Raw genomic sequence first — 27,978 nt, 5'->3', positions numbered from 1 at the left:
AAATTGAGTGGAGATGATCGTATCAATTGAGTTCTAAAAACAGAACTTTGGGAAAGAGAAAGGCCTTTCAGGAGGAGATGCCAGCCAGAGGCACCCTGGTATTTTCTTTCTCCTGACTGAATTCTATTGAAAACGGAGCTTTGCAAAATGCTTCTGTGTGGGAAGCTTTCCTATGTACCACAAACTTATTTGTTCTTCCTCTTAGTATGCTGATATTGCGCTTAAACTCCCTGTCTCCAGAATAGAGCCCTTGTCTTATGCTAATCATAGGTTCTTCCTTCATTTGCATGATAGTTTGGGGGCCTTTTAAAAAATTCACTAAGCAGGATATTCACGTACATTCACTGAGGTCTGTCCATCAAAATTTATGAAGTTTTCACCCTGGGCTACATTTGAACCTTGCTCTGTCTGCAGCGGGAAACTTTTAGAAAGATAAAATGACCTGTCGACTCAAGAAAGCACTAATTTAGAATGTAGATAGCTAAGAATACCCAGTTAAATCCTGGCACTGGACAGACCTGGGCTTAGTGCTGTGACTCTGGGTGCTGTGCTTCCGCCACCATCCATGAACACAGTGGAGCCATCTAGACTGTGTCCCCAAAGCACATGCTGCTGACATGAAGCTGACTTAGCTTCTCGCATATCTCAATCTCCTGGTTGTCACCCTGCCCGGTCTCCTGCATCAAAGGCATAACTCTGCTGCAGCGTATTTTGTTCAACAATGATTGGTTCTCCATTCCTAACCATTTTTGCTTCTTTTGCATGAAAAGTAACTGACCTTGCTCCCCTGGGAATAGAATTATAGAAGGGTGGTTAAAATCATGGTCATGAAACTAATGTAAATATTGGGATTATCTCCTTGTACTTGAACCTGCAACTTACGGTATAAATTATATATATATGCATATATATAATTATGTATATAATTTTAAATACATTTAAATTATATATACATATATAATTAATGTATAGTATACAATATACATGAAACAACTTAAAAATGCAGTAGTTCAAGTAGAAAAATCAAAGGGAAGCCTTAGAATTAAGCAGAAGATAGCCTACTAGGTATGAAGATAAAGAAGAGGGTCTATACCAAACATGCAAGAAGTGTGAAAAAAAAAAAAAAAAAAACCCAAAGAATAGGAAAGGAACACAGAGGAAATGTGGGACACCATGGTGAGAAAAGCCAAACCTTTAAATTACAGGCATAAATTAGGGAGAAGAATCCCAAGTCAATGGAATAGACTAGATCTTCAACAAGATCATAGAAGGAAACCTTCCCAAATGAAGACCAGATATACTCATACAGATATAAGAAGCACACGGAATGTCAAATAGATAAGAACTGGGAAGAAAATTCCCATGGCGTATCATAGCTAAAGCATTAGGCATACAGAAAACGTGTATTGAAAGCAGCGAGAGAAAAAAAAAAAAACCTAACCAAACCAAAGCAAGCAAGCAAACAACAAACGAACAAGCTACACAAGTCACATATGAAGAAAAAGCCATCAGAATAACAGCTATTTCTCAGGGGAAACTCGGAAAGCCTTAAGAGACAGAAGCAATGCATTCCAAGTCCTAAAAGACTGTGACAGCCAATATAGAAAAATGTACCGGGGAGAACTATCTGCCCTGATTGAAGGAGTAGGCAAAGCTTTTCCCAGCATCAACATTCTAATTGTATCTGACAAACCAAACCTAAGAAAAATACAGGAAATATGATTTCTGGCTGAGGAGAGGAGTGAACATAGCAATAGATCCGTGGAGAGAAATAGAAAGCCATAATTATTAAAGCAAGGTACAAACGCTCAGAACACAAACACCACCGAAAATCAACAACATGATGACAGCAGCTAACACACATTTTTAAGTATTAATGGCCTCAAGTCTCCAATAAATAAACACAGCCTGACTGAATAGATCAAGAAATAAAATCCATCTGTTGTCTATAAGAAACTTGGCATTAAGTATAAACATCACCTTAGAGTAAAAGGACGGGCAAAAGTATTCCAGTGAACCGTGATCAAGAAGCAGGCGGGCGCCATTATCCTAATCATTTGACAGACTAGACTTCAAACTAATACTAGTCAGAAATGATAAAGAGGAATACTTAATTCTAATTAAGGGCACAGGTAATCAAGAGGATATTTCTTATCCCCAACATGTGCACCAATCTGCGGCATCCAATTTTATAAAAAAAAAAATCTACCACTAGAATTGAAGAAGCAGATTAACATCTACTCATTAATAATACATGGTTTCAATGTCTCACTTTCTCCAATAGACAGGTCATCTGAACAAAAATTAACCATCGGGATTGAAGGACTTAACTGTTAGCTACAGAATATTCCACCCAATTACCAAAGAATACATATTCTTGCCAGGATTGCACCAAAGACTTTCTAAAATAGGCTGTATCCCGGGACACAAAATAAACCTTCCAATTTTGAAGAGATTGAAATCACTCCTTGTGTGCTGCTATCTGAAAAGAATGCAATGAAACTTATAACTGAGAGCAAACACATCTCTAATAAAGACACAAAGTCACTGAGATGAAACAACTCATTAGTAATGATAAGTTTGTCAAAGAAGAGACCAGCAAAGAAATATAGAGCTTTTTGGAATTAAATGAAAATAAAGACACAAAACAAAAGACCCCCTGGGACATACGGAAAGCTGTCATACAAGGGTAAGTTATAGCTCTGAATACATACATTAAAAAAGAAAAATAGCACAAGTAAATGACTTAGTCGTACAATTTAAATGGTGGGAAAACAAGGACAAACCAAATCCAAGCCTAGCTTACTTCAAGAAATGATAAAGATCAGAGTAGAAATACACAGCAGGAAAAATAATAAAATAAATGAACACATCTAAACACTGTTTTGTTTTTGTCTTGTTTTGCCTTTTTTTTTTTTGATTTTGTTTTTTTTTTTTTTTTTTTTTTTTTTTTTTTTTTTTGCTTTTGTTTTTAAGTTGACAGACACTTGGTCCAACTGACTCTAGGAAAGAAAAAGATGACCCAAATTAAGATAATTGGAAATGAAGAGGCAAACATTACAACAGTCAGCAAAGAACTTCAGAATAATATAAGGGAATATTTTAAAAATCTGTACTCCATTAAGTTGAGAAACTTAAAAGAAATGGGCAAAGTCCTAGGTTCAGCCAAACTATCAATTGAACTAAGCCAACTGACCCAAGAAGTCAAGGCCTCAAAGGATGCATAACAAATGAGGAAACTGAAATAGCAGCAACAAAACCTTTCAGCTAAAAAATTTAAAATGTTCAGGGCCAATGGATTCCCAGCAAAGTTCTACCATACTTTCAAAGAAAATCTACAGCTAGCCCTTCTTAAACTATCCCAAAAGTGGAGATAGAAGGAGCACTCCCAAATGGTTTCTGTGAAGCCAAAAGCACCCCAATACCCAAACCAGGTAAAGACACAGTGACAACAAAAGGAAATAACAGGCCAATGTGCCTAATGAACGTAGATTCAAGTAACGCTTATGAAAATAGTTACAAGCAGAATACAGACACACACCAAAAAGATTATTCCCCATGAGTATGAAATGAAGGAATAGTTCAAAAGATGGCATCAGTAAACCTCATGAACCACATAAATAGACCCAAAGACAAGAATCGCATGATAATTGCAGTAGATTCAGAATAAGCCTTAAACAAAATCCAACATGTCTTTATGATAAAAGGCTTGCAGAATGTAGAGCCAGAGGGGAGCATATTCCAATGTACCTCAGTCTAAACTATAGAGGAGAAAAACACAGCCAACCTCATCTTAAATGGAAAAAAGCTTGAAGAACTCTCTCTGAAGTCAGAAACCAGACTGGTTGTCCACTACGCCCACTCTGTCTCGGTCCTGTGCTTAGATCATTGGCCGGAGCAATAAAGCAAGAGAAGAAAATCAAAGGGATACACATGGGGAAAGAAGAAGGCAAACCATCGCTATTGCAAAACAATATGACGTTAACCATAAAGATCCCAAAATTCTACCAGAAAACTTCTAGAAATTATAAGCAGACAAAAAAAAAATAAGCAATATTAGCAGTATGGCAGGATGCAGACCTACAAACCAACAGCCAACATACAGACAAGGGGGTTATAGATGGACTACCAATGGCCTTAAAGAAAAGGAAATATCTATAAATAATCCTAACCAAGGAAATAAAGGACATCTGCAATTAGAAATTTAAACTTCTGAAGGAAGCAATAAGAGAGACACTAGAAAATGGAAAGACACCATGTTTATATTGCAAATTATTAAAATTGAGTAGGACTGGTAGAATTAAAATTGAGAAAATGACCATTTTCTCCAAAGCTATTTGCAGATTCAATACAACCCTAATCAAAATCTCCCTCTCACTATTTAGAGAAATAAGATAGTGTAGTAAAATTTATAGGAAACTGCAAAAGGCAACAGATAGACAAAAACCATTCTGAGTAAAAGGAACTCTAGAGGGATTACAATCCCAGATCATATGGTATACCACAGAGACACATTGATAAAAACAATGCTATACTGACACAAACAGGCATGCCCAGCAATAGACAAAACCAAAGACATAAACATAAGTAAATCTAATTTCAGCCACTTAAAATTTGACAAAGATGCCAAAAACATATATTGAAGAAAAGACAGCATCTTCCAGAAATAGTGCTGTGGAAACAGGATGCCCACACACTCAAGGATGAGACTAGACTTGTATCTATCACCTTGCACAATCAAAGACCTAAACATGAAATCTGAAATGATAGAACTGTTAGAAGAAAGGACAGGCGGTGCCCTCTATGATGCAGGCGTAGGAAAGGACCTCCTGCATACAACCCCATTTGCTCAAGAACTAAGATCAACAGCTGACTTAGGAGACTCAAGAATCTTCTGCCCCGGAAAGAAAGAACGATGGTAACCCAGAGAGTAGGAAAGAATCTTTGCCAATTATACATCTGACAAAAGACTGATTCCAAAATAAATAAAGAACTCAAAAAACAAAGAGTCAAAAAACCAAATGATCCATCTAAACACTGGGCCTGGAGCATGAGTTCTCAGAAAAAGAAAACTGCCTAAGAAACATCACAAAAGAGAAATCTTCACCATCTTTGGCAGTTAGTACATCAATACATAGTTGAGTTTTCATCTGACTTAAGTCAAACAAGGTAACTACACCCAAACAATTCACACAAAATGCTGCCTGGGAGGTGAGGAAGCTATCCATGTGCTTTGCTTTTAGTTATGGTAACTAGAACATGGAAACCATCTAAATGTCCTTCAACTGACAAATGGAAAATAAAACTGGAAAAATACACTGTGGAGTGACAATCATCTGTAAGGAAAGATGAAATTTGCAGGTAAATGGATGGAACTAGAAAGGATTGTATTGAGTCAGGTAACTCAGAACCAGAAACACAAATGCCAACTGTTTTCTTTTATCCGTAGTTCCTAGCTTCAAATTTTTAGGAGTGGAGACCGAGTCTGAGTAATTGCCAGAAACCAGGAAAGTAAAATGGAATCTTTACCAGGATAGAGGGATTGGGGAGCAATTAACAAGTAGGGTCCTACTGATCAGAGGACTGGGAAGTGGGGGGAGTTCTTCAAGGAGGGAGATGGATGCAAATAGAGAAAAGGGGGAGCAGGGTAAAAGGGACTAGCAGGATTCAAGTGATTTGATGGGGCGATGGAAAAAGAGTGACACCTTATTGAAGAGTGAATGAGGTAAATACAGAAGAAAGGAAATGTAATGAATAAAAAGTGTGTCTGGTTAAGGCACAAGGAATCATACTATGAACTACTTACTTTCAAAGACTAATAAATTTAATAATTTTTAATAATATGCACATATATTTATTTAATGAACTTTTTGTCTCAATTGACATTGCTATGACCAAGAGCCAGAGACCACTTAAGATAAATTCCAATACCAGGCATGGGTAGCATTCTTTTGTGTTGCTGCCAAGGGCTCTCCAAGAGGTTCCCGAAACATAAAGCCTATTGCAGGTCCTTTGGTTGTCCCTTAGAGGTGGAAGGTAAATTTCAATGGCTTACAATACCATGTATTTCAGAAACAGGGTCCAGAGAGCCTGAGATAGAACTAAGTTGAATGTTTCCACCTGAAGTCTAGCTTTCATGGTACCCAAAGATACCATTCAGGCTTCCACAAGAGGAAAGCAACAAGCGATCCTAACCAACTATGACACTGATGAACCACATCAGTACCCAGCACGGAGGTGATGATGCTAGGGGTGCACTAGTGGCTCACACACCTTGGCGCCAACCAACAGCTCTCTAATTGGGCTTAAGGCCTACTCAATAGAAGGGAAACTCACGCCTGGTCCTGGTAACCTATACAACTATGAGTGCTAGTGAGGTCATGAATATCAAAGGACAGCCACCTATAAGTGCTACTTTACTAAACCAGTATAATTCCTAACAGTAGTCTAAATATTTGTCCTTATACCCACAGAACAGTGTAGTTTCAACTCCACATCAAGGAAACTTCCATTTGCAGCATTATGTGAGAGCATTACAGAAAGCCACAGGCAAACAAAATGCAGGTGTGGGGCCAAGTCCCGAGAACACATGTACAGAACACTATTGCACTCAGGGCTTAGGGAACATTGAGAGCACAGGATAGGAAATGTTCATGAGCCAGAGAATCAGGGGGTTTGCTGTGAGACTGTGACTAGCAGTGTCAGAAGCAATGCCCATAAAATCTCACCAGCATGACTCCCTCAACTTGGTCTAAACAAATACTGAAGCCTCAACCCTACACAAAGAACTACAGGCAACTAAGGGATACGGAGAGTGCGAGAAATAGCCTTCTCCAGGGAAGAGCACACCGATTGGTTATCTAAAACCCAATAGTTACCCCTAAACACACATATGAGTAACATGCCAACTGCATAGATTGTATTTAAGAATGTATATGCATTCTCATGTATATGCACGCAATAACAGTGATAAAAATGTCATACATTTGAAAGAGAGCAAGGAGGGTAGTAGATGGGAGTCTCTGGATTTAGGGAAGGGTAGAAAGAAATGTTGTAACTACATTATAATCTCCAGACTTTTAAACATTTGAAAACAAAAGCATATTGGACTAATTATGCCTAGTGCACTGTGGAAAGCTTGCCAATTTATTTTCTATTTCCTCAAAACCTCCCAGCCCCTCACCCGTCAGTGAACACATTGTATTCTCTTCAGTTGCTCTGAGATTTGATGTTGCTGGGTATGTCCGGACTTTTCCTCTTCAAGGGACTCTGTACCCCCATTGGGCTTGGTTGGAGAGATCAGCGAGAGGCAACCCTCCTGCTCTACTGCCTGGTCTGTTTTATTTCCTAGTAAAGTTCATGATGGCTGGTAAACATTTCTGTGCCTTTATTTTCATCTGAAAGCAAAACTCAAAGTAGTTTAGCTTACCTTCAGCAAGGGCAGAATGCTCGCCAGAGCACAGTCTTTTGGGAATGTGGCCATATGTGTCGGTCGACTTAACCGATACTGACTACCATCCCTACTCCCAACCCTTCAGAATTTGTCTGTTGTTCCTACCTTGTAAGTATAGGTCAACCTCTTGGAAGAGACACTCACATTCACACACACACACACACACACACACACACACACACACACACACACACACACACACGAGCTGTCTTCCCACATACCAAAATCTAATTATCAGAGATCTCATATATTCTACCTAAAGGAAGGAGTTAGTTTTGGAACTACCACATAATGTGTGTAAGGCAACTCTCTAGCAGTACGGACATTTCATAGTTATGCAAAAAATTATATAATTCTCTGTTCACCTCAGTCCTGTCCCCATCCTCCTCCTGTCTCCATCCAATTTTAAATTTCATTCCTGGGTTTTCTGGGTCTCTAAGAAGGGACTGTTGTGGGGGTAGAGATCTGCTAAGGACGTTCTTTAACAAAGAGATGCCTTGTTCTTTCAGTTCCACTGAGGAACAGATTTTGTCCTTCTCTTACAGCCCTCTGTACCCTCAATTTCCAACGAGGCAGGAGGGGAGGCAGAGGACTAGTCTTCTGAGAGAGTAGAAGTAATTGATGACCTGCAGACACAATGGCCATGTCCCATGCTCTGACAAAGGAGTTGCTTTTCTCTGATTCGCGATTCATTTTCATTAAATTGTACAAAGGCATAAAAATAAGCCGGACTAAGCAGTCCATGCAGCCTTTAGCAGATCACCTTTTCTAAAGAATTGGGGGAAAAAATTACACAAAATCTTGCCAGAAAATCCAGGCAGTGTGGTCATCATAGCGCTGTGATAGATATGCAAATGAAGTATGAAAAATGTTCAAGTCCTTAGAGAAACTTTTTTTCCTAAAAACAACTTGAACAGTGCAGCTATGTATCCTGGTGAGGCTAAAATTGGCAAAGGCAGAGCTGAATGCCAAATGATAATTTCTGCTAAATAATTCAGGCCATATGAACTTTGATATTTCCCTTACTTTAATGAGTATAATGTGGGCAATTACCAGCTACTCTCCTCACACAGCCAGACAATGTGCTTTTTCCTAATGGTGGGTGCCATTTTTCTTCGGGTAACTCATATCTGCAAAGTTTCCTATAGACTCAGGGTCCTGCACATGTAGCCACTACAAGCATTACTGAGCTGGCAGTAACGATAACCAAGAAACTTAGCATGACTATAAGCCATGCAGCCATAGACAAATCTCATGGGAATGATAATCATGAAGGACTTGAGTTCCTTTGTGACACTCTCTTTCTCTTTTTCCCCCACGCAGGGAAGCGATGCTGACATGGTGGATAAGAATAAATGCTGTACACTCTGTAACATGTCCTTTACCTCAGCCGTGGTGGCCGACTCACATTACCAAGGCAAAATCCACGCCAAAAGGTTAAAACTGTTGCTAGGAGAGAAACCTCCATTGAAAACCACAGGTATGTGTTTGGGGGGTGGGGGGATGGTCCAAGCCTGCAGGGAGAGCCACACACCCTCTTTTCAGAAGCTGCAAGCTTTTTGGGTCAAATGGCAGGTGCCATTCAAAACCCACAGGAAGGGATGGGGAGCCTGGGCACACATGGCCATTGGAGTGGGATTTCATTGGCTTGTACAGTGTCTTTCGTCCTCCAGGATGCCTGTCCCATTGATTGCGTGTCATATGAGATACACATCTGTGGTGCTCTTCCCGGGTTCAGCCTGCATTCTACATGGGTATGGAAGAGTACATTACATAGAAGTTAGGGTCGAGCCAGTGTCTATGGAAAGCAATTACCATTATTTACGTCTGCACGTTGGGCACACCAGGGCACAGTGACATCATACGTTCTTAGTTTGGTGGAGAAGAAGCACAAGTAAACCATAGTCTTCGCAGTCAGTCACTTCAGTTCGGAGACAAGTGTGTATGACATCCCCGCCATTGTTGCTGGGGAAGCTGTGACTCAAACCTATTTATTTTCATCAGTAATTTCAATATTGATTGCCGATTACCTGATCTTCTAAATGCTTAACTAAACAATGTCTTTGGAGGTTTACCAAATGATGAAACTAAGATTTATTTATATATATATATATATATATATATATATATATAATTTAGCAATGCTGAAACTGTTCGGACAAGATTTATATTGTGATGAAGACGTTACTGTGCTGGGTTATAATCCCGAGAAGTTAGGGGATATTTTTCATTATGTCTCCTCTTGCAGTGCAATTAAAATTTAGTAGTGCATTTTATCTTGCTGTCTAATGAATCGTGCATAAATCGTGGGCGTAATTATTTTTAAATGGTATTTTGGAAACGAGAGAGTGTCTGAAACAACGCTTGGGTTTTGACTTCAGTGGCGCACTTCTTCAGCTAATTGCTTAACAAATAGTAAGGAGCCTTTTCGCTCCTTTTCTCAGCTGGGTTTGAGTACAGCATTTCATTCTCTTGGAGGTGGATGTGACATTCAGGTGTAGAATGGTTTGGTCTGGAAACAAGTGCAGCTTATTTTAGAGCCTCTGCCTGATGTGGCATGGAACAAGGGACGCTCTGTTGAGACGCTTGTTCTCAGAAAGGCTGAGGCACTAACCTTGTGACCTACGCATCGTCAGATCTCTTAAAATAGACACCTCAAAGCAGGAGTCGCTGGAAAGTTTCTATCTTTTCTTTCTGTGAATGAGTAACTAGCTCGTCTGTTCTCTTTGCCTAAGCAGAAGAGTGCTCTTACATTTCGTTTTGGAGGTAGTACATGGGGAGGTAGTACTGGGAGGAGAGAGGCTGCATCACATTGGTTAGCAAATGGCAAAATGATTATTTATGTCTCAAAAACGATCACACGCCAAAAATAGCTCTTTATGATTTTGTATCCATCTTCAGGAATTCAAATAATCCCAGAACTAGGGCATAGGACTCAAGGATAACTTATTAACTTTCAATACATTGCAAAGACAGGAGGAGTTGGAAAAATGGCTCAGAGGCTAAACTCAGGAGCAAAACTGAGTTTGACTCCTGGACCTCTATGGTGGAAGGAAAGAATTTAAACTGTGTCCTCTACGTAAGCACTGTGGCAAGCATGCCCCCTCCCATAAACAAATATAATAAAACATTGGAAGAACACACACACAGACACCCATACACAACATACACACACACACACATCACACACACACACACATACACACACACACACACACACACACACACACACACACACACGACATATAGATACACGTATCCCAAAGACAAAATTCAGGTCATATGAAATGTTCCCTTATTCAGTGACTGGGTTCTTCCTGTTCATGGTGCTAACTTAGCTCTTGAGATTACAGAGATCAAGGAACCTGTTAGGCAAGACCAGGATGGGAAAGGACATCTTACAAGATCAGCTTGAAGCCTCTTCCACTGGGGAGCAGAGAAAGCTAATTGTCATAACCTAGACTCTTTCTCGTCCATTTCTCTTGCTTAGCATTCCCTCTTCCCTACCTTCTTTGAGCAGACAGGATCTTGGAAGATGCGAACCACAGACCAAAATGAGTTCAGAGAAGCTCAACTGATCCTCAGGCTTGGGATTCTGCCAGCCATTGAGCACAAAAATATGTAGATGTAGGCAGTGGAAGGTGTGACCCAAGCTAAAGGTGGGAACATGGACGGGGCAAAGGGCAGCAACTTAGTGCGGCTGCAGAAAACGTGAGTGGTCAAGGAATGTGCCCACAGCCATTGGCAGCAGGACTTTGGGGAGACCTGAGATTTGGGGAGAATCAGTAGAGATGCCTTTTAAGAGGATCCCAGGTGAGTATCAGTTAAGGAGCAGGAATCAGGTTAGAGAATCAGCACAGGTCAGAGAACAGGACCCTGGCCCCAGGCTTCAGACATTGGGCCTAAAACATAAACCTAGTTATTGTGAGGGCAAGGACTTTGAAGCTGGAGAAGACCCAAGCCATGGCACTGGAGTTGCTTCGGGTTCCTCGCCAGCCATAACATTGCCTTCCTTTGCAGCCCCACAGTCTTTCCTAACAGCGCTTTAGAGAGAGCCCAATCCCGAGGCTTCCCTGTGCACATGTACACAGACAGGGTTGGTATCACCTAATTGGCTTAGCTGGCTTGAAATCCTATCTGTAACGAAAACAAAAGCCGAAAGGAACACCAGACATGTAAAACCCAGCTCACTGAAGCTTGATGCCAGAGAGAAGCAATACCTTGCTCAGGTACGCCTGCTGTGCAGCCTGCCATGTTGTGAACCACGGCCTCTCAGACTCTGGTGATTTCTGGGGTGGGTGGGGGGCATAATTGGGGTAGAGCTCATTGCTTCTCTGTACTATTTTATTCAATAAAGAAGAACAGTCAGGACCAGTGAATCACTGTCTCCTTAACTTGCATCTGTACTCAGACCAGAGATCAGTTGAGCGCTCCTCAGGACACAAGGCCCTTGGAGTTGCCTTCTTCAGATGAGAACATCTTTACTAGGGCCTCTAACTTGCAGAGCCTACCCTCTGGAACACAAACCAGTTCCACGTCTTCTTGGTTTTTGTCTTAGAATCTCTGATCTGGTTATAACTGTGGAGGCAAAAGCATACGACGTTGGACCATCACGTGGTCATAGGACCACAGAAGTTGGGGTGCGGATCCTGTCCAAATGGAAGGATGACTTAGGCTGTCATTTCATATCGTTTGCAGGGAGACCAGAGAAACTGGGCTGAGCGAAGAGAGGCCAGAAAGCAGAAGGCGGCTGTGTCCGTTAGCTATCGCTATAGCAATAGGACGAAGACAGTTTAATTTACTACTGGCTCCTCAAAACGCATACAGGCAATTTTTAATAAAAAACAATGATGGTTATTTCAAAAGTAAAAAAAAAGAAATATAGTGATATTTGAACCTTTCCACAGCTCCCCCTCATCTCATAAAAAAGAGAGTCTCGGGGGAAATGCAAGATTGAATGAACAGGTAATTCCCAAATCACAATCTACCCTTCAGGGCCCCTTTTCTCCAGCCTTATTCTTGCTGCTTGCTTCTTTCTGCTCCAGAGGCACTACCAGGCAAGATTGAGAGGTTCACTGATTTGATTGATGGGTTGTGGCAGAGCCCTGGGAGGCTGGGACAGTGGAGGAGAGAGGATATGTTCACAGCGTAACCAGCATCCTGAGCTTTGTCTTAGAGCAGCGTCCCAAAGGACCGAGATGATTGTGAGTGGCTGTTATTGAATCCTAAATCCAGGGTGAATTCGATATCTTGCAACTGGAGAGCAGTGTCTGCGGTTTGCAATGTTTGCAGGGACTGGGATTAGGGCTCCTGTGTTTGGGATCCCAGATTTGGAGTTTTATTCATGACTTGAGATTCACATTGCTTTTAGGCCTCTACTAGGGAGGTAAGCACTCACCAGAAGCGCCCTTCTCAGGGCATAGAGAGTCAAAGATCCTTGAAATATCCATGCCTAATAACCTGAAACTTTCTCACTAGTTTCTACCAGTTCTCATGAGCACCAGGGGCATGGGCTTCTGGCGGAAGTGAGGGTCCAAACTATAAGAAAACGATGCCATGAGTATTCTCCTCTTGGAGGATGACTAGAGGAGTCAAGTCTGTTTAGTAGGTAAAAATCTATCCCTCTTGGGAAAGTCTTTTAAAAAGCTTTCATAGGAAAGTGCTATAATTGTGGAGCATGTGTTTTGTGTGCATATGTGTGTTTGTTCATGTGCCCGAGAGCAACAGATATAACCAGGGAGTGGGCAGAAAATGAGTTAGGTGGGAGCTCAAGACAGGGAAGAGTCTGTTGATACCCAGAGATGTTCACAGGCAGAATGTGCATGTGGGAGCTGTTGATGCAGCCTGGTGCTGAGTCTTGGGGCCTTTCCAGTTGGAGCTCCATAAGCAGTTGGTGCTTAGCTTAGATGACTTTTCAGAGCCCTCTAAATCAGTTATTTCCCACCCGCTGCTACAGGCAGGTAGACCCACTGATAGGATGGCTGGAGAGAACACTGACTTGGGATCCAAGGGACAGAGAGCTCGGGCACTGTGCAACCAGAGTCCCTTTTATACTTCCTGGTTGGAACACGTTCCTCCCAGGCTTCAGCCTTCTTGTCTGTTGTTTTGTTCTACTGCTGTGCATATATTTGCATATATCTCCCGTTCTTGCGAGGGAAGAGGTTGGTTCCCTTCCACGTTGAGAGTCTCGGATTTGTTTTTCCGCTGCCTTGCTTAGAACACAGAAGCTACTGCTTCGAGTCTCTTAGGACAAGACTTTCTGAGCTGTGTCTTTGTGGGCTGAGGCAGAGTCTGGCACTTGGAGCTGCTGGGAAGGGGGAGGCATTTCTGGCAGTAATGAAAAGAGGGACTGGGGACTAAAGGTTGGGGAGAGGCAGGAAGGCAAAAGTGCAATCATGGTCTGGGAGGTAAGTAAGCCTTTCAGGAGGCAAGAGATACAGTCAACAAACAGGGGCTAAAGTCCTAGCCTACCAAGTGGAAGCAATGGGGAGTAGTTTTAAAGATAGAAACTCGGGATAAAATAAGAAATCAGATACCAGGATTAGGACTCCAAAGAGGGTCTGTGTCTCAGGAATATAGAAGGATTTCTGTTATCAGAGACTAAGAGCGGCGACTAAACAGATGAAAGCTTGATACCCAAGCCCAGAAGCCACAGAAGAGCCATTCCCCCCCTGCCTGCATGACAGGGTAAATACTAAGCAGGCTGGAGACCTCCTTCAGGCTCCAGGCTGTATGATGGCTTCCTCCTGGCTTCCTGTAGAGACAGTCTTCAAGGTTGCTACACTGAGCCTATAGCTATGTAATACGATGCCCAAGTGGCAAGATAGATGGTATCAGGTCTGACATTGTTGGCTCCCCAGGAGCATGATGGAGGGCAAAATAATATTATCTCAAGATATTGCTCAGAACCTGCATAGACAGCTTATATGGCAGGGAGTCAGTTTCAAGTGGAATTACGGCGGCTAGTTCATCAACTTTGAAATGAGTTTGTTTTGGAGTATCCAGGTGGGGCCAGTAGAATCCCAAATGTATTCCAAGGGGAAAGAGAAAGGCAAGGGGGTCCGGCAGAGTGATCCGGGGGTTGGAGAGGGTCCAGCTGTCTTTGGGTGCTGGTGGAGCTGGGGGAAGGCTAGGGGAGTTCTTTCCTGGAACTGCCTGAAGAGTGTAGTTCTGACAATGCAGCTTTTAGTCAGTGAAGTCTGTTTCACATTCCTGACCTGAGGAACGGTAAATTACTAAAGTGTGTATTGAAACCACTAAGTATGTGATAATTTGTCACAGGTACAACGGGACTAATTTTCCCAAGAAAAAGCTGACTTGTCACCCACATGTACAATTCACATGTCGTCTGGGGACCCACAGATACAACCTAAGGGCCATGGCTGTGGGCAGGCCATGCTGGCAAACCTGGAGTCTGTCTTCATGTAAGGTCTATACTTCAGGTAGAGTTACTCCTCCACCGCCATGCACAGCCATTGATGGCTGCTTCTCAGATAGTGTACGTGCTGTTCTCCCAATATCGAAAGCTTGCCATATGTCCTCTGTGTTTCTACCTTTCTTTGTGCATTCTCAAATGTAAGGCACAGCTTCTGAATCCCCACTCCCAAATGTGCCCTCCCTGTAGCTGGTCCACCTCTGAGATGCCCTTCACTCGTCCTGTGTGGACCTGAGCACCCTGCTAAATCCTCAATAGGACTCCCCTAGTCTTTGGGAATCCTACCTGCTTTTGGAAATCTCAGAGAATACGTTGTGGGCTTTTGCATAAGCCATGCGTAAATCCCAGTCATTATTAGTGAAGGACTTAGCGTTCCTGTACCTCCTTTTCCTTGTGATGATGACAATACGAGCTGATAACATAATCAGAGAACATGTCAGCCACATTATTAGAGCCCCATCAATGGCGCTGTCCATTCCAGAAATGTAGCTATTTTTACTTACTCCGTTCTGGACTTTTCTCTGGGACATATCATTTGCACACGAGCTGTTCTATTGTTCGTTGTCCAAGGCGAATGCACTGGGCTCATTTGTTCTTGCCAGCTGTTCTCGAAACTCACATCATAAAGGAGTCATATCTCCATACTTATTCTTACTTCTGGCGCGTTCCCAGATGCCAGATTGACTGCAGTGATTTTCAGGATAGCGAATGATAGAAAAATAGAACTTGCTGTTTAGTTCCTACATGATGACACCTCTGAGTGCAAAAGTGCGGGCTGATGTGCAGAGTCAGAGAAACCTGGCAGAGAAGAGGAGTTAAAATAGCCGAGCATTGTGTGGAGATACGGCTCAGAGATAGTGTTCTCTATATATATAGTGTCAATATAGTGTCATATATGCACATGCACACACACACACACACACACACACACACACACACACACACACACACACACACACACACACATATATATATATATCTTACCCTAGATGTTAAATTGATTGTGAGTAGGTATAACATAGGGGTCATTTTACGGCCAGACTACAAACATGAGGACGAGATATAAGCCTTCAGTGATGCTCTGGAGTTGACTGTTGCTCTCCCCGGAGAGCCTCATCTATCCCACTGATGTCCTGTCCCTTCGGGGTTCTGTTTTACGAGGAAGCTTTTGTGAATGCATCTATCACTCCCAGAAAAGGAAAATCTTGAGCTCAGTGTTTTGTAAAATTCCCAAATACCATTAGCCTGGCAGCAGGGACGCTAAAGCTGGCAATAACCTTTCTTTCATTTTCCGACGTTTCTGTGGTGCCGTAGCTGCCTTAACTGGGAAGTCCCTGCAGTCCAGTCCTGAGACCTGCTTAGCATGGACCCTGGTGTTACCTCCTCAGCCTTGCTGCTGAGCTTGCCATAGAGTTTGTGGAGCACAGAGCAAACATCTGTTGGATGTGTAAAGTTGGGAGCCAACATTAGAATAGTGATAGCTGTTGAAATATTTATGGCTCCATTTTCCAGTGAATAGACTTGGTTAAACTTCAAAGACAGTGGTGGACCCGCTTGCTCGCTTTCTTGACTTTACAAAAAGCTTTTTCTGAGAAAGAGATGGCATAGATTGGGATCTAAGACACAAACCCAGCTTCTGGAGGCAGACCCTCCTTTAAATTCTGGGATACCTGTACAAGTTTGCATGCATCTAGCCTTCAAATGCATTGCAGGAGGAGTACAAGAAGATAAACGATGCATACAGAAAAGCCCCGTGTAGTGCCCACCATGAGCACAGAGTGAAAGGTTGTCCTGTATGAATACATGTGTGTATCAGCATACATGTCAACCTTTACCATTAATGAGTAAGTGTTCACCGAAATGCCCAGGCTTCCCAGAGCACCTTGTAGTTATTCCCACACATGTAGAGAACCATGAGAGATCTGAGTCACCCCCATGGAAAAGCTCCACAGCGAGGCTGAAGGAGGCAAGACTCTAGCCTGCTGGTGTCAGCCATTGCACAATTAGCAATGTCTTTGTTTAGCTTTCTATTAAGGGTGAAGCCCTTTGACTATGAGTTTTTCCCATTGACCGCCATTTATAATTGTCCCAAGGGCTGTGTCAAGGAGTGTTTAGTGTCCCTAAAGCAAGCAGGTGGAGGTGACTTCATGGCAAAATCACATGCATTATTTCAGGTTCTTTCAAGCCTTAGTTAGGACACTGCTGGACATACATTCAATTGTATGCATTAAGTAATGTATCCTAAACAAATACACAAGATTATGCGCTGATCCACTGATCAGAATGTGAGCTCATGGGCTTCCTTTAGTAGCACTAGCTTGCCACTCACTGTTCCTGGCCACGATTTAAAAACCCCATTACGAATAATGAGAACTGACTATGTGTACATCTAGCAAAAAATTACCCTATATTCATTTCTAAATGTTAGGCTTCAAAAAGTCTGCTCATTACTCTGCAATGAAATAAAAACTAACATTAAAAAAAAAATCCTAAATATGGTTAAACCGTGTGGAGCTGGGGAGCTTGACTCTCGCTTAATAACAGAACCAGTAACCAGAGCTGGTAATTGCAAAGCCATTATACGAGAAGCATCGGATTCGCTGTTTCATTTAATCTTTGTGCTTTGTCAGACAGAAAGCACAGTAATGTATCATTATTAGGGGCCTCTTGCTGAAGAAGAAGCAGAGACCTGCAAGTGAGTAACTTGCACTGTGTGCAGTCAGAACTGAAAAGCCAAAGGCGGGAGGGTCTCTGGGTCCAGGACTTAGCTCTGCTCCCCAGCGGTAAGTAACGCGTCATGAAAGGATCTGCTGATTTTGGCTCGCTTCTAGCAGTTCAAACCCCAGGGCTCCTACCAGGGAGTCAGTAGCACCACAGCCACAAGGACAGGTATTTGTACTTTTGCTCAATTTTTTACTTCGAGGGGCGGTGAGCAGGATGGGAAGGAGAACAAATCAGTCATGGCTTCTACCACCCAGCTTCTGTGTGTAAGTGTGTTGACTGGCTACTTCTCTTTGCCTTTATCCCCTGGGGAAGAGGAGACAGGGCTTCAGGAATCTTCCACGAATTTCCACTGCCAGACACAGACTTGCTTATTTGAGTTCTGAGTAGAATGAATAAAGATCAGGGTATTCTAGGTCTGTTTGGAAGTTACATAAATTCCAAATGTTGAATAATGTATGCACCCCAGGTTCCATCCACACCTCCTATTTGCATGTGAGATTTTATAGACCATTGCTGTTCTACCCTCTGATTCTGGTTCCTTAGGTTGCTTGGCATAATCTGCCTCGATACCTGTTTTCCTAGCTGCCTGCAAATACAAGACATAGCTTTGTAGAATTGCAAATCATCTCATTTTCTCTTTCTGGGACCTGAAGCTTAGAGGAGTGGAATCAGCTGTCCAGGACGTGCAGGTGGTTGGCAGCGGGAACACTTCTCTTCTCTTGTAGTTATCCCTTCAGGGTATCTTATGGAAGGAGGAATCACATTCTCTGGTCACTAGGGCTTAAACGTGTTGGCACTGTGAATGACATGAGTTGATGTCTTTTGGCTAAGACTTTTGTCCTCTGGACCACTGTAGGCTCAGAACAATGACTTGATCAAGTTTTCTGGCTTCTTGCATTTTTAACTAAAGATACAAGATTAACGAATTAAGGGTTTTAATACTCCAACTACTGTCCTTTTCCCCTTTTCCCGGCCAAACGTGGAAATGTAAGCATCTCATATACAAATAATTCCTCTTTTGAAAATTACTTACTTTACCCCTGGTTGACAGTGGAAATGACTTGTCAAGAAGCCAACGCATAAAGTTTTGTTAGTATGAGAAAGCACGGCCGTCCATCCATTTTAGCACTTATGTTAACAGTCACTGTGAGCGTGTGTTCAATAAAAGCTTGCTCTCAAAGGTTGCTCCAGTGGTGTCGGCAGGAAGCGATACCAGGAGCTTGTGGAGCCTAGCCTGTGGTCATCTAAGGCAAGTGACATAACTACCAACCCTGATGTCATCACTGTTATAGTTATAACATAGTTATAAACAGAGAGTTGATAAAAGCTTTGCCTGCCTTTCCCCCCAGCAATCAAATTCCCCAAAGGCAATAGACTTTAATTCCCTGTCCTTTGAAGACTCACTAAACAGTGAGGACCTTGCTGTAGGTGAGAGTACCCTGTGAGTGTTGACTACCATGTAACTCCTGTCTTATGTGATACCCATAATGCTTTTAACTGCCATCAACTCAACATGTCTGCTTTCGGCGATTAAGAGAGCTTTAAGACCACAGAGGACTTAGGCGGCCTTCGGGATGTAGCCGAATGAGTCCCTTCACCATGTCTACGAAGGAGTTCAGCGGCAGAGCAAAATGATCAATTTGCTGTGCTTACTATCCTGGAGCTGTCAGCAGGAGACGTACGTGGTCGGGCTTAGGATGTGCACACAGAATGAGCACATTGCTATTCAGACAAAGCTGGCAGCGACGAGTGTGATTCAACTAGACCATGTCTAGTCTGCGAGCCTGGGAAGACTCCCGTCAAGTAGGCATTACACCTGAAATAATGAATAGTGAACATTCCACACATCCTCATTCCTTGAAGTAGCCACAGATCTCGAACGCCAGCCTTAGAGCACCGTGTTTCCTCTTGGTTTTACAAGCAGACCTTAACAGGTGCTGTGCTGGAAGAAGCAAGCATTTGATTGCTTTATATTTAGGAAATTTAGATATTAAAAAACATCGGTTTTTATCTATATACCTCCATATAAATATGTTATATATATTCTAGTCTTTTATACATTTAATACTTTTTAATATTTGGAATATTTAGATTTAAATTTTCTGTGACCACGAAGCTTGCTTTAAAGGCCCAGCTCCCATCAATGCTGTAGTTCCCCCTCTCTTTAGGGACACACAAAAGGGCTGTGATATACTCAGTGGTATCTCTGATTCTAAGCTTGGGCCACATTGTGATGACTCCAAATGTGATGATGCTAGGATGCTGTTGGGTACTTGACCTCCATAGGCTGCCCACTAGGTCCAGGATTTCCTTTGAACTGGGTCTCTCTCACTTTTCTTCCTCAGCAGGCTCTGCACTCAGGGTGTTAGCATCTCCCTACTAAACTCTGGAAGACAAGACCAAGGTTTCTCTCAGTCTACACTTCCGAAGAGCCCCCATACCTGTTCTGAACTGCTCCCAGACTGCCCAGAACTCTGTTGACATTTAGGACCTCGCCTTTCCTCTCTTGTTCCTATGAAGTCAATGCCTGTCCTGACAGCAGGTGTACTGGTCTTTCAGATTTCTTCCCCTCCCATACTACCGATCATAAATACAATTCACCGCATCTCAAGGTAGGAAAGCCAGACCTCTGGGTTTGGCTTTGTGTTTAGAATACAGTAGAAAACATGTTAATTTTTATAAAGCGAGTCAATGGGGAGTTGGCTCAGGAAAACAGAAGCTTAACAATTCCTTTTCTTTTCTTTTTCTTTCTTTTTTTTTTTCTTTTCCTTAATTCGGATAGCCTTCAAAGAAACTGCTTCTCTGGTGGATTTCCCACTAAGTGATTTCCACTCGTCTGTTGAGTGCAAGGGAATTGAGGGCCTTAAATTTACCTAAGATTTTTCAAGAGCATTTTGTTGTATTATGAGTTACAAAGGAGAGATTAAGGGGACCCCACTAAGCCTTTTCAATCCCGCTGCAGGCTGCAACTTTTATTGTTAGTTAGGGATGGCTACAGGCAGGGCCTAGGAATTTTGAGCAAAGGCCTCAATAGTGGGACGTTAGGGAGAACATTAGAAGCTGGCAGTCTGTAGGATAGGCGGCCACCAGATTGCCACCTGTTGAGATCACTTGCCTGAGAAGCAAGAGCAGGCTGAAGCCCACTCCTCCGTTCTTCCGGTGATCCTGCCTTGACTAATACAAAGTGCAAATCATTAACCTCAGTATTTGGCTTTCAGTCAGCATAGCAGCTGAGATTTGGGACTTTCCTCTTTCAGTTAGCAAATGTAATGCATAGAGGGCATTGGAGGAAGCTAACTCCAGGTGGGAAAGCATTTACTACAGTTTTTTTAAATACAAAAGAGGAGATTAATTCACACATTTTGTGAATCCTGATATTAAAGTGCTTGCTGACCAGAGCCTGGCATAGCTGTCCTCTGAGAGGCTCTGCAAAAGCCTGACCAATACAGATGTGGATGCTCATAGCCAACCACCATCAGACTGAGCATGAGGGAATCCAATGGAGGAGTTAGGGGAAGGAGCTGAAGGGGTTTGCAACCCCATAGGAAGAACAACAATACCATCCAACCAGACCCCCCTCTCCAGAGCTTCCAGGGACTAAACCACGAAACCAAAGAGTACACATGGAGGGACTCATGGCTCCACCTGCATGTGTAGCAGAGGACTGCCTTGTCTGCCATCCATGGGAGGAGAGCCCCTTTGTCCTGTGGCTAGGGTGCTGAGGCAGGAGTGGGTGAATGAGTTGGGGAGCACCCTTATAGAAGCGGGGAATAGGGGGATTTGTGGAGGGGAAACTGGGAATGGGGATAACATTGGAAACTAAATAAAATAACTAATTAAAAAATAATTTTGCTTTTTAAAGTGTTTACGCCACTTCCAGAGACAGTACAAATTCACAAAATCCCATCTCCTACCCCTGTTTCCAAAGAGATTCCATTTCTTTTGCCTCCCTCAGCCTGTTTGCTGTGATGGCCTTCCCTTGTTCCACTGGAAATGATGGCGCTGAAGTCTTATGCCGGGTTTAGTTACCAACTGCAGGCCGCATGCCTTAGCATCAGGGGTCATTAAGTACCTCTCCTGTAAAGGTCCGCTCTTCCTGGCCCACTCAGAGAATAGAAAGCTGACAGGCCAAACTCCCTCATCTCCACTGCGTCTCAAGTATGATTAAGATGTGCTTCAGCACCTCTTCTGCCGTTTAAGTCGTTTTAGGTCTTCGGCTCATATGGTGTGCGCATCTACCTTCATGTGCGTGCGCATGCGTGCATGGGCGCGGGTCCCTGGCTTTGCTTCGTAAGCCACCAGCTAGCTCTGGCTCTAGCATGCCCTCCCTCTGACCCCATCAGGCATCTTGTTTCTCTGTGGAAGAGTTTCGAATCTCTGTAACAACAACAACGCTGTGACCAGCTATCGGGACACTCCCACTCCCACAGCCCTGACCTTGCCTGGCTCAGACCCTTTCAGATGTGAAACTAAGGGAAGAACATGAGCGGTGAGGAGGTTTGGGTCCCAGCACGGCTAAAAACCTATTTTCAAACAGCCATGGAGTCACACAGGAAAAGCTACAAAAGTCACATGCAAAGTTGTGAATTTGAATCTAGTGTGATTTTTTGTTACCAATATGATATCGTTTATTTGTTGGCTTCGTGATTTCTTTTTTAAGGAAGCATATGGACTTTCAATAAAAAATAGTGCTTGGCAATTGGGTTAAAATGCACCCTTCTGGCACTGAAGTTCATGAGTTGCACCTCTTGGTGTAGATCTTGGTGCCAGCTATGAAACACATGGACTAAAGGGACACCACGCTTGGGAAGGTTGTCCTGAAGGTAAGTCCATGCTGTAGACTGTCCCCCATTGGGACTGCTGCCAGCTTTTAAGGCACCCAAGTGGGCCCTGAAAAGCTTTAAGACCTACTGTTGTCTACTCTCAACCAAGTCTAGTGAGGCCAGAGAACCTCACTCAGCTGATTCTAACTCTCTGCCAAGACAGAGAACCACTGAGTCCTTAAATGTTAATTTTCCAAAATTAATTTGCATATGAATTATCTGAGACTTTTTCAGACTACAGATTTCCATCTCTGGGTTGGAGAATAACTGACTCGGGGTCGTTTGTTCTCTCGGTGGGGGAACACACGACGGACGGGATTTGAACTACCCGTTCTCTTCGTTGGCTGTCCTTGGCTTATTCAGACTCATCCAAAGAAATAACTCATGCTCTCATGTACTCCGCCGCCATCGGTTCTGTATAGCAGTAATGATGTGTGTTGATGAAGCCATACTGAAATTAATGACAGTGGCCAATTCACTTGGTAATGTATGCTTTGCGGAGTCCTCTGGGGAATGAACTGACTTGATGATTTTCCAGCATTTATGGGGAGAGACTTGCTGAGCCTAAAAACTCCTCCTTAGTTTGCATTCCCCTTCTGTTCACCAACCTTACTGCTCACTTTGAAAAGCAGAAGCACAAAACCTGGGGCGCCACATTCTTAGAGACCAGGGGACCTTAGCGAGTAACAAACACTGGCTGCTCTTAGTGTGAACGTTGGGAGAGGCTTGCCATGTCCTAGAGTGCCATAGCTCCTCTGTGTCATGATGGGATCACATGAGGTTGTAGAGTTGCTTTGAAGTTTTATAGAGCTGAGTCTCAAGTTTGTTTTAATCCAAACAGTAGTTAAGAAGGAGCACTTCACCCTTGGATTGGGCGAATAGATAAAGCACTATGCATGCATAGCTAATGTTATACTTTTGGTAATTTTTTTTTTTTCTGATTCAGTTTCTTTGTGTCTCCCGGGGTCTCCTAGAACCCACTCTGTAGATCTGGCTGGCCCCAAACTTGGAGATCTGCTCACCTATGCTTCCTGAATCCTGGGATTAAAAATGTGTGCCAGCATTACCACACATTAATATTGTGCTTCTAATAGAGTCCATTTTCCTAACTTGAAACCCCTATAGAGTATTGAGGTCAGTGCTAACTTCAGAGTATATGCTTGAGGGATCCCAGTACGGGTATGAGAGAGAAAACAGAAAAGCCCGTCTGTGGAGGGAAGGTGGTGTGGGTGAAAAAGCAGATGTGTTTGTGGGAGTTCTGCTCAGAGAACAAGGCCAGGTTCCCTTCCCATCAGGACTTCCAAATGTTCTGCTTTTCTTGGCCCCAGGCTGCAAGGCGGTCTCTCTTTCTCCAGATTTAGTAGTGGTGCTTTATGTCGGACATGCTTCTCACACAGATCACTATTCTCATCTCTGATTCCTCTATAAATATTCATGGGCTATACGAAATGATCCAGGAAGCTGGTTCTCCAGTTGAATAGCTGATGCTGTAGGATAAGTAAATTATTTCCTACCTCTGAGTGTCGGGTATGGGTTGGGTGGAGTGGGAAGGCTGACAAAGTAGAAAGATCCCCAGCTGGTGCCAGTGCGGGTGTCAGCTGCGCTGTCCTCCTGCTGCTCTGACCCAAGTTTCTGTGATCTAGGTAATGCTTCTTTCTGCTCAGAGCACATTCTGGGAGCCAGTGTCAGCAACACCATTGAACTTGCCTTGAATGTTGCCTCTTGCCTGTGCCAGGTAAACATCTAAGGTCAGGGGTTGGCATCATGTCTAGAGGCATCCAGTTAAAGGTGTGAGGTAATTCTTGCCCAAGCAATAAGCAACCGTTCACCTTTCTATGTGACTTCCCTTTTTAATGAATCCGAAAATTCGGGAAAATTTTTGGATTTACACAACTGGCATTTAAATTGTGCACCATTATGAACAGAGCGATGACATCCCTTGTCTTGCTGGGTCCTGCTCAGGATGTCAATCGCTCTTTGGTACAGTGTATCAAAGCTACATTCGCTACTCTCCTGTTTGCTACTTCGTAGCCCCCATAGACATCAGGTAGACTAACTTTATATCCCAGTACTTCCTTTCAAATGACCCTAAGTTCAGTCAATAATGGCTCCAAAGTGCAAGAGTAATGGCGCTGGCCACTCAGACATGTCAAGTCGCATCCCAAAGCCCATCCTTTAAGGTGAGGGCAGATGATCTCAATTGAATTTTGAAAAGAGAGGAAAAATATAAAGTCTAAATGTGGTAAAAATATATAATATTAGCTGAACACCTGAAGGTTGGGGCATCTAGGGTCTCAGGGGTTTATCCCACACTGCCGTAGGGTACAGTGGGTAGAACATTATAATTCTTAATATATCTGAAATTATGCTACACTATGTGTCTTCAGAATTTTTCTCCTAGGCCTATGACCCCTTTGGTCAAAAGGAATACTGTATCTCGATACATTTACCAAATAGCTAGATCCAAACAAGTTTAAAAGTCTGTTTTGATAACTTGGCCATTTGAAAATATAATATAAATCAAATAAGAGACAAAAGTACCTTTTTCATTTTTCAAAAGCCTTTCTGAGTAAGGAGAGTTTTTGTGTGCCGAACACCTTATAGCATCACAAACATTGATACCTCCTCACTGATCAATTAGTTTAGCTCTAAATAACATGTAAAAGTTCAGGTTCACGGAAGTAGGGAGGTGGTATCTAATGGTAAAGATGTGGGTTACCTTGGGCTAGTGGCTCCTGTGGGATCCAAAAGACTTTGCTCTCTTCAGAGGTTAACATCCCTTATGGATTATATATGAGTTCTGTGCATTTTCTCAGGCCAACTCTACCAAGGGTTTGGGAACTGTGACCAAAATCAATGATTCTGCTACTCAGAGGGAGTGAAGCATCTCCCATAGGACAGTCTGCAGACACCATGCCATGAGGCCTTCTCTAAGAGAAACATGGAGGTCTGCAGAGCGCTGTGCTTACTGGTCCAACAGCAGCCACTTTACCAAGTCAGGGGGTGCCGTAAGCAAGCCATGGGTCTTTCTCAGATGTAAATTGAGTTACAGAGAGTGAACCTCTTTCTTCCCTTAATAAAGGTTTACCGTGTGTAGGCCCAGTACCCGGCACCTGAGATGGCTCAGTGAACAAACAGATAATGACCCTTGTTCTGTGGAAATTACATTCTAAATTCTTGTTAGTATGAGGAAGTTATCAAGGGCCTTTTCATCCTCTCTAAAGTTCTGCGTTAATAGCCTATTTTTCAGAGATGAAGATTCTAGAGAACACAGGCATTCTTAAGATATTTAGATCCTAATCAGTGACTGAAACTGCAGGGAATTATTCTGTATTAATGAAAACCACTGATCTACGACTACTGTCTTAATGAAGACTGATAACATACGCACTCGGGTGGGTGAGGAAGCAAGCCCGGTTAGCAGGCTGATTGTGCTAAGAATGTTGACACACAGCTGAATTAGACTGACAGTTCTGTGGCGCCATCTTCCCCTTTGCTCATTCTTGGGAAATACACAAAGGCATATTGCTTGAAACATTACAAACTACGGTGTTTAATTCATAGTGTGGCGCGTGATTTTTTTTTTTAAAGCATGGGGAAGAGGATTCACTTCAGGGTCTTTCCTATGAGAAGAGGAGAGGTACCTAACTTTATTTAAATGATTGTAAAGCTCTTTGGTCTTCTCAAGTACTGTGAAAACTGCTTCTCTCCTTTGGGTCTTCTGGGAAGCCAGGAGACACAGGCACTCTTATATTATTTTCTGGCATGCTACCTTTCCTCCGTCTTAATTCCAGGAAAATCAACAATAAAATAATAAATAAATCACTGCAAATGAAATCTTCTGAGATTTAAGACCCAGTTGTGGTGCCACGAGTCTCCAGAGTCATGTTTTCCCAGGCTTTATCCTAAAACATGGTAGCATGAAATGCAGCCTGCACATAAATTATAAAATGAAAATGCTTTCCTCCACACCAGTGAGTATATATGCATGAATATTAAAATATCCACGATCCGGAGTAGAAGCAAGCGTTGCTAAGATTCTGATTTTCACTCTTACAATATTTGTGTATAGTTTTATGACCTGAGCGTGGACGTAATCACTTCGTGTGTGGTTTGGTTTTGTATCCCGTGCACAATACAAACCAGATCCTTTAGTTTATGCTCTATCCTGAGGATTTCTGCAGGTCGATTCGTACTAAAACATGGTCGTGTTGTTTTATTTTCTATTATTGTATGGTATTTCGGAACATGGAAAACTCTATCACCTATGGTGACTGTGCCTTCTTTGTTAGCTTGTGACTATTGTATTGAAATTCTCAAAGCTTTCAAATTTAGATTTCAGAAGATATTTATTAAAACATACTCACACCAAGTAAATGTCACCAAAAGTCCTTGGTATCTTCCTTCCTTCTTTCTTCTTCCTTCTTCCCTTCTTTCCTCCTTTTCTTTCTTCCTTCCTTTCTTCCTTCCTTCCTTCCTTCCTTCCTTCCTTCCTTCCTTCCTTCCTTCTTCCTTTCTTCCTTCATCACATGCACATCTAACCTTGTGCACATCTGAGTACAAGCGGGTCCTCTCACGGTGGCATGTAGTTGAGGCAGGTGCCTGCAGAGGCTCAGGGTAGCTTGGTGACACAGTGATTTACACTGGCAGCTGGGTCTGCTGCAGCACGCAAGTGATCCACTTAGATGTGCTATCCACAGTCTTTAGGGGAGGAAGTGACAATTGCTGAAGAATTACTGTTGTCATTAATCTGAATTAAGATAAGAAAGAAGAAAGACAGTCCATCATAAGCACTGGAAATCAATTTCTTTTAAGGGAAAAATGCACAATTTCAAATAATGCCCATTGACAGAAGATGCTGATGCCTGAGAAGTGCATTTGGGCTCGACATGATGGCTTGTTTGGCCTTTTGATCCCCAGGCACCACTGGGAACCAGGTGGCCTAACTATGAAGCTGGTCACAGAGCAGGATACCTGGACTTGGCTGTTTCCTAGGCTACTTCTTACTAGAGTGCCCTAGGCTAAGTGGTTCATCCCATGAATGTCAAACTGTACCAATGGCCAATCAAGAATTGGGGGCAGGTGCACTAAGAAATTAAAAGTGGCAGCACACGGAAGGATTAGCATTGTGGATAAGAACGCCAAGGCAAGAAAGCCACATATTTTTTTTCTTTTCTTTTTTTTTTTTTATTAACTTGAGTATTTCTTATATACATTTCGAGTGTTATTCCCTTTCCCGGTTTCCGGGCAAACATCCCCCCAATCCCTCCTCCTCCCCTTCTTGATGGGTGTTCCCCTCCCCATCCTCCGACCCCCATTGCTGCCCTCCCCCAAACAATCACGTTCACTGGGGGGCTCAGTTTTAGCAGGACCAAGGGCTTCCCCTTCTACTGGTGATCTTACTAGGAATTTCATTGCTACCTATGAGGTCAGAGTCCAGTGTCAGTCCATGTATAGTCTTTAGGTAGTGGCTTAGTCCCTGGAAGCTCTGGTTGGTTGGCATTGTTGTACATATGGGGTCTCGAGCCCCTTCAAGCTCTTCC

The 27,978-nt window shown here is 42.8% G+C and overlaps 1 protein-coding gene across 3 annotated transcripts in view; it reads left to right on the top strand.

The window, feature by feature from the left end:
* Zmat4 (zinc finger matrin-type 4) overlaps positions 1-27,978 on the top strand; it is a 377,690-nt gene that overhangs the window by 209,601 nt on the left and 140,111 nt on the right. For all 3 annotated transcript variants that reach the window (XM_032918629.1, XM_032918628.1, XM_032918630.1), the window contains one exon: positions 8,777-8,933. In XM_032918629.1, coding sequence (XP_032774520.1) covers positions 8,777-8,933 — 157 coding nt within the window. The remainder of the gene's footprint in view (positions 1-8,776; positions 8,934-27,978) is intronic.

Source organism: Rattus rattus, chromosome 13 (assembly GCF_011064425.1).
Source record: "Rattus rattus isolate New Zealand chromosome 13, Rrattus_CSIRO_v1, whole genome shotgun sequence".
In the NCBI taxonomy this organism is placed as follows: domain Eukaryota; kingdom Metazoa; phylum Chordata; class Mammalia; order Rodentia; family Muridae; genus Rattus; species Rattus rattus.
Note: the sequence above shows the minus strand (reverse complement) of the source record. Positions and strands in the feature narration are given on the sequence as shown.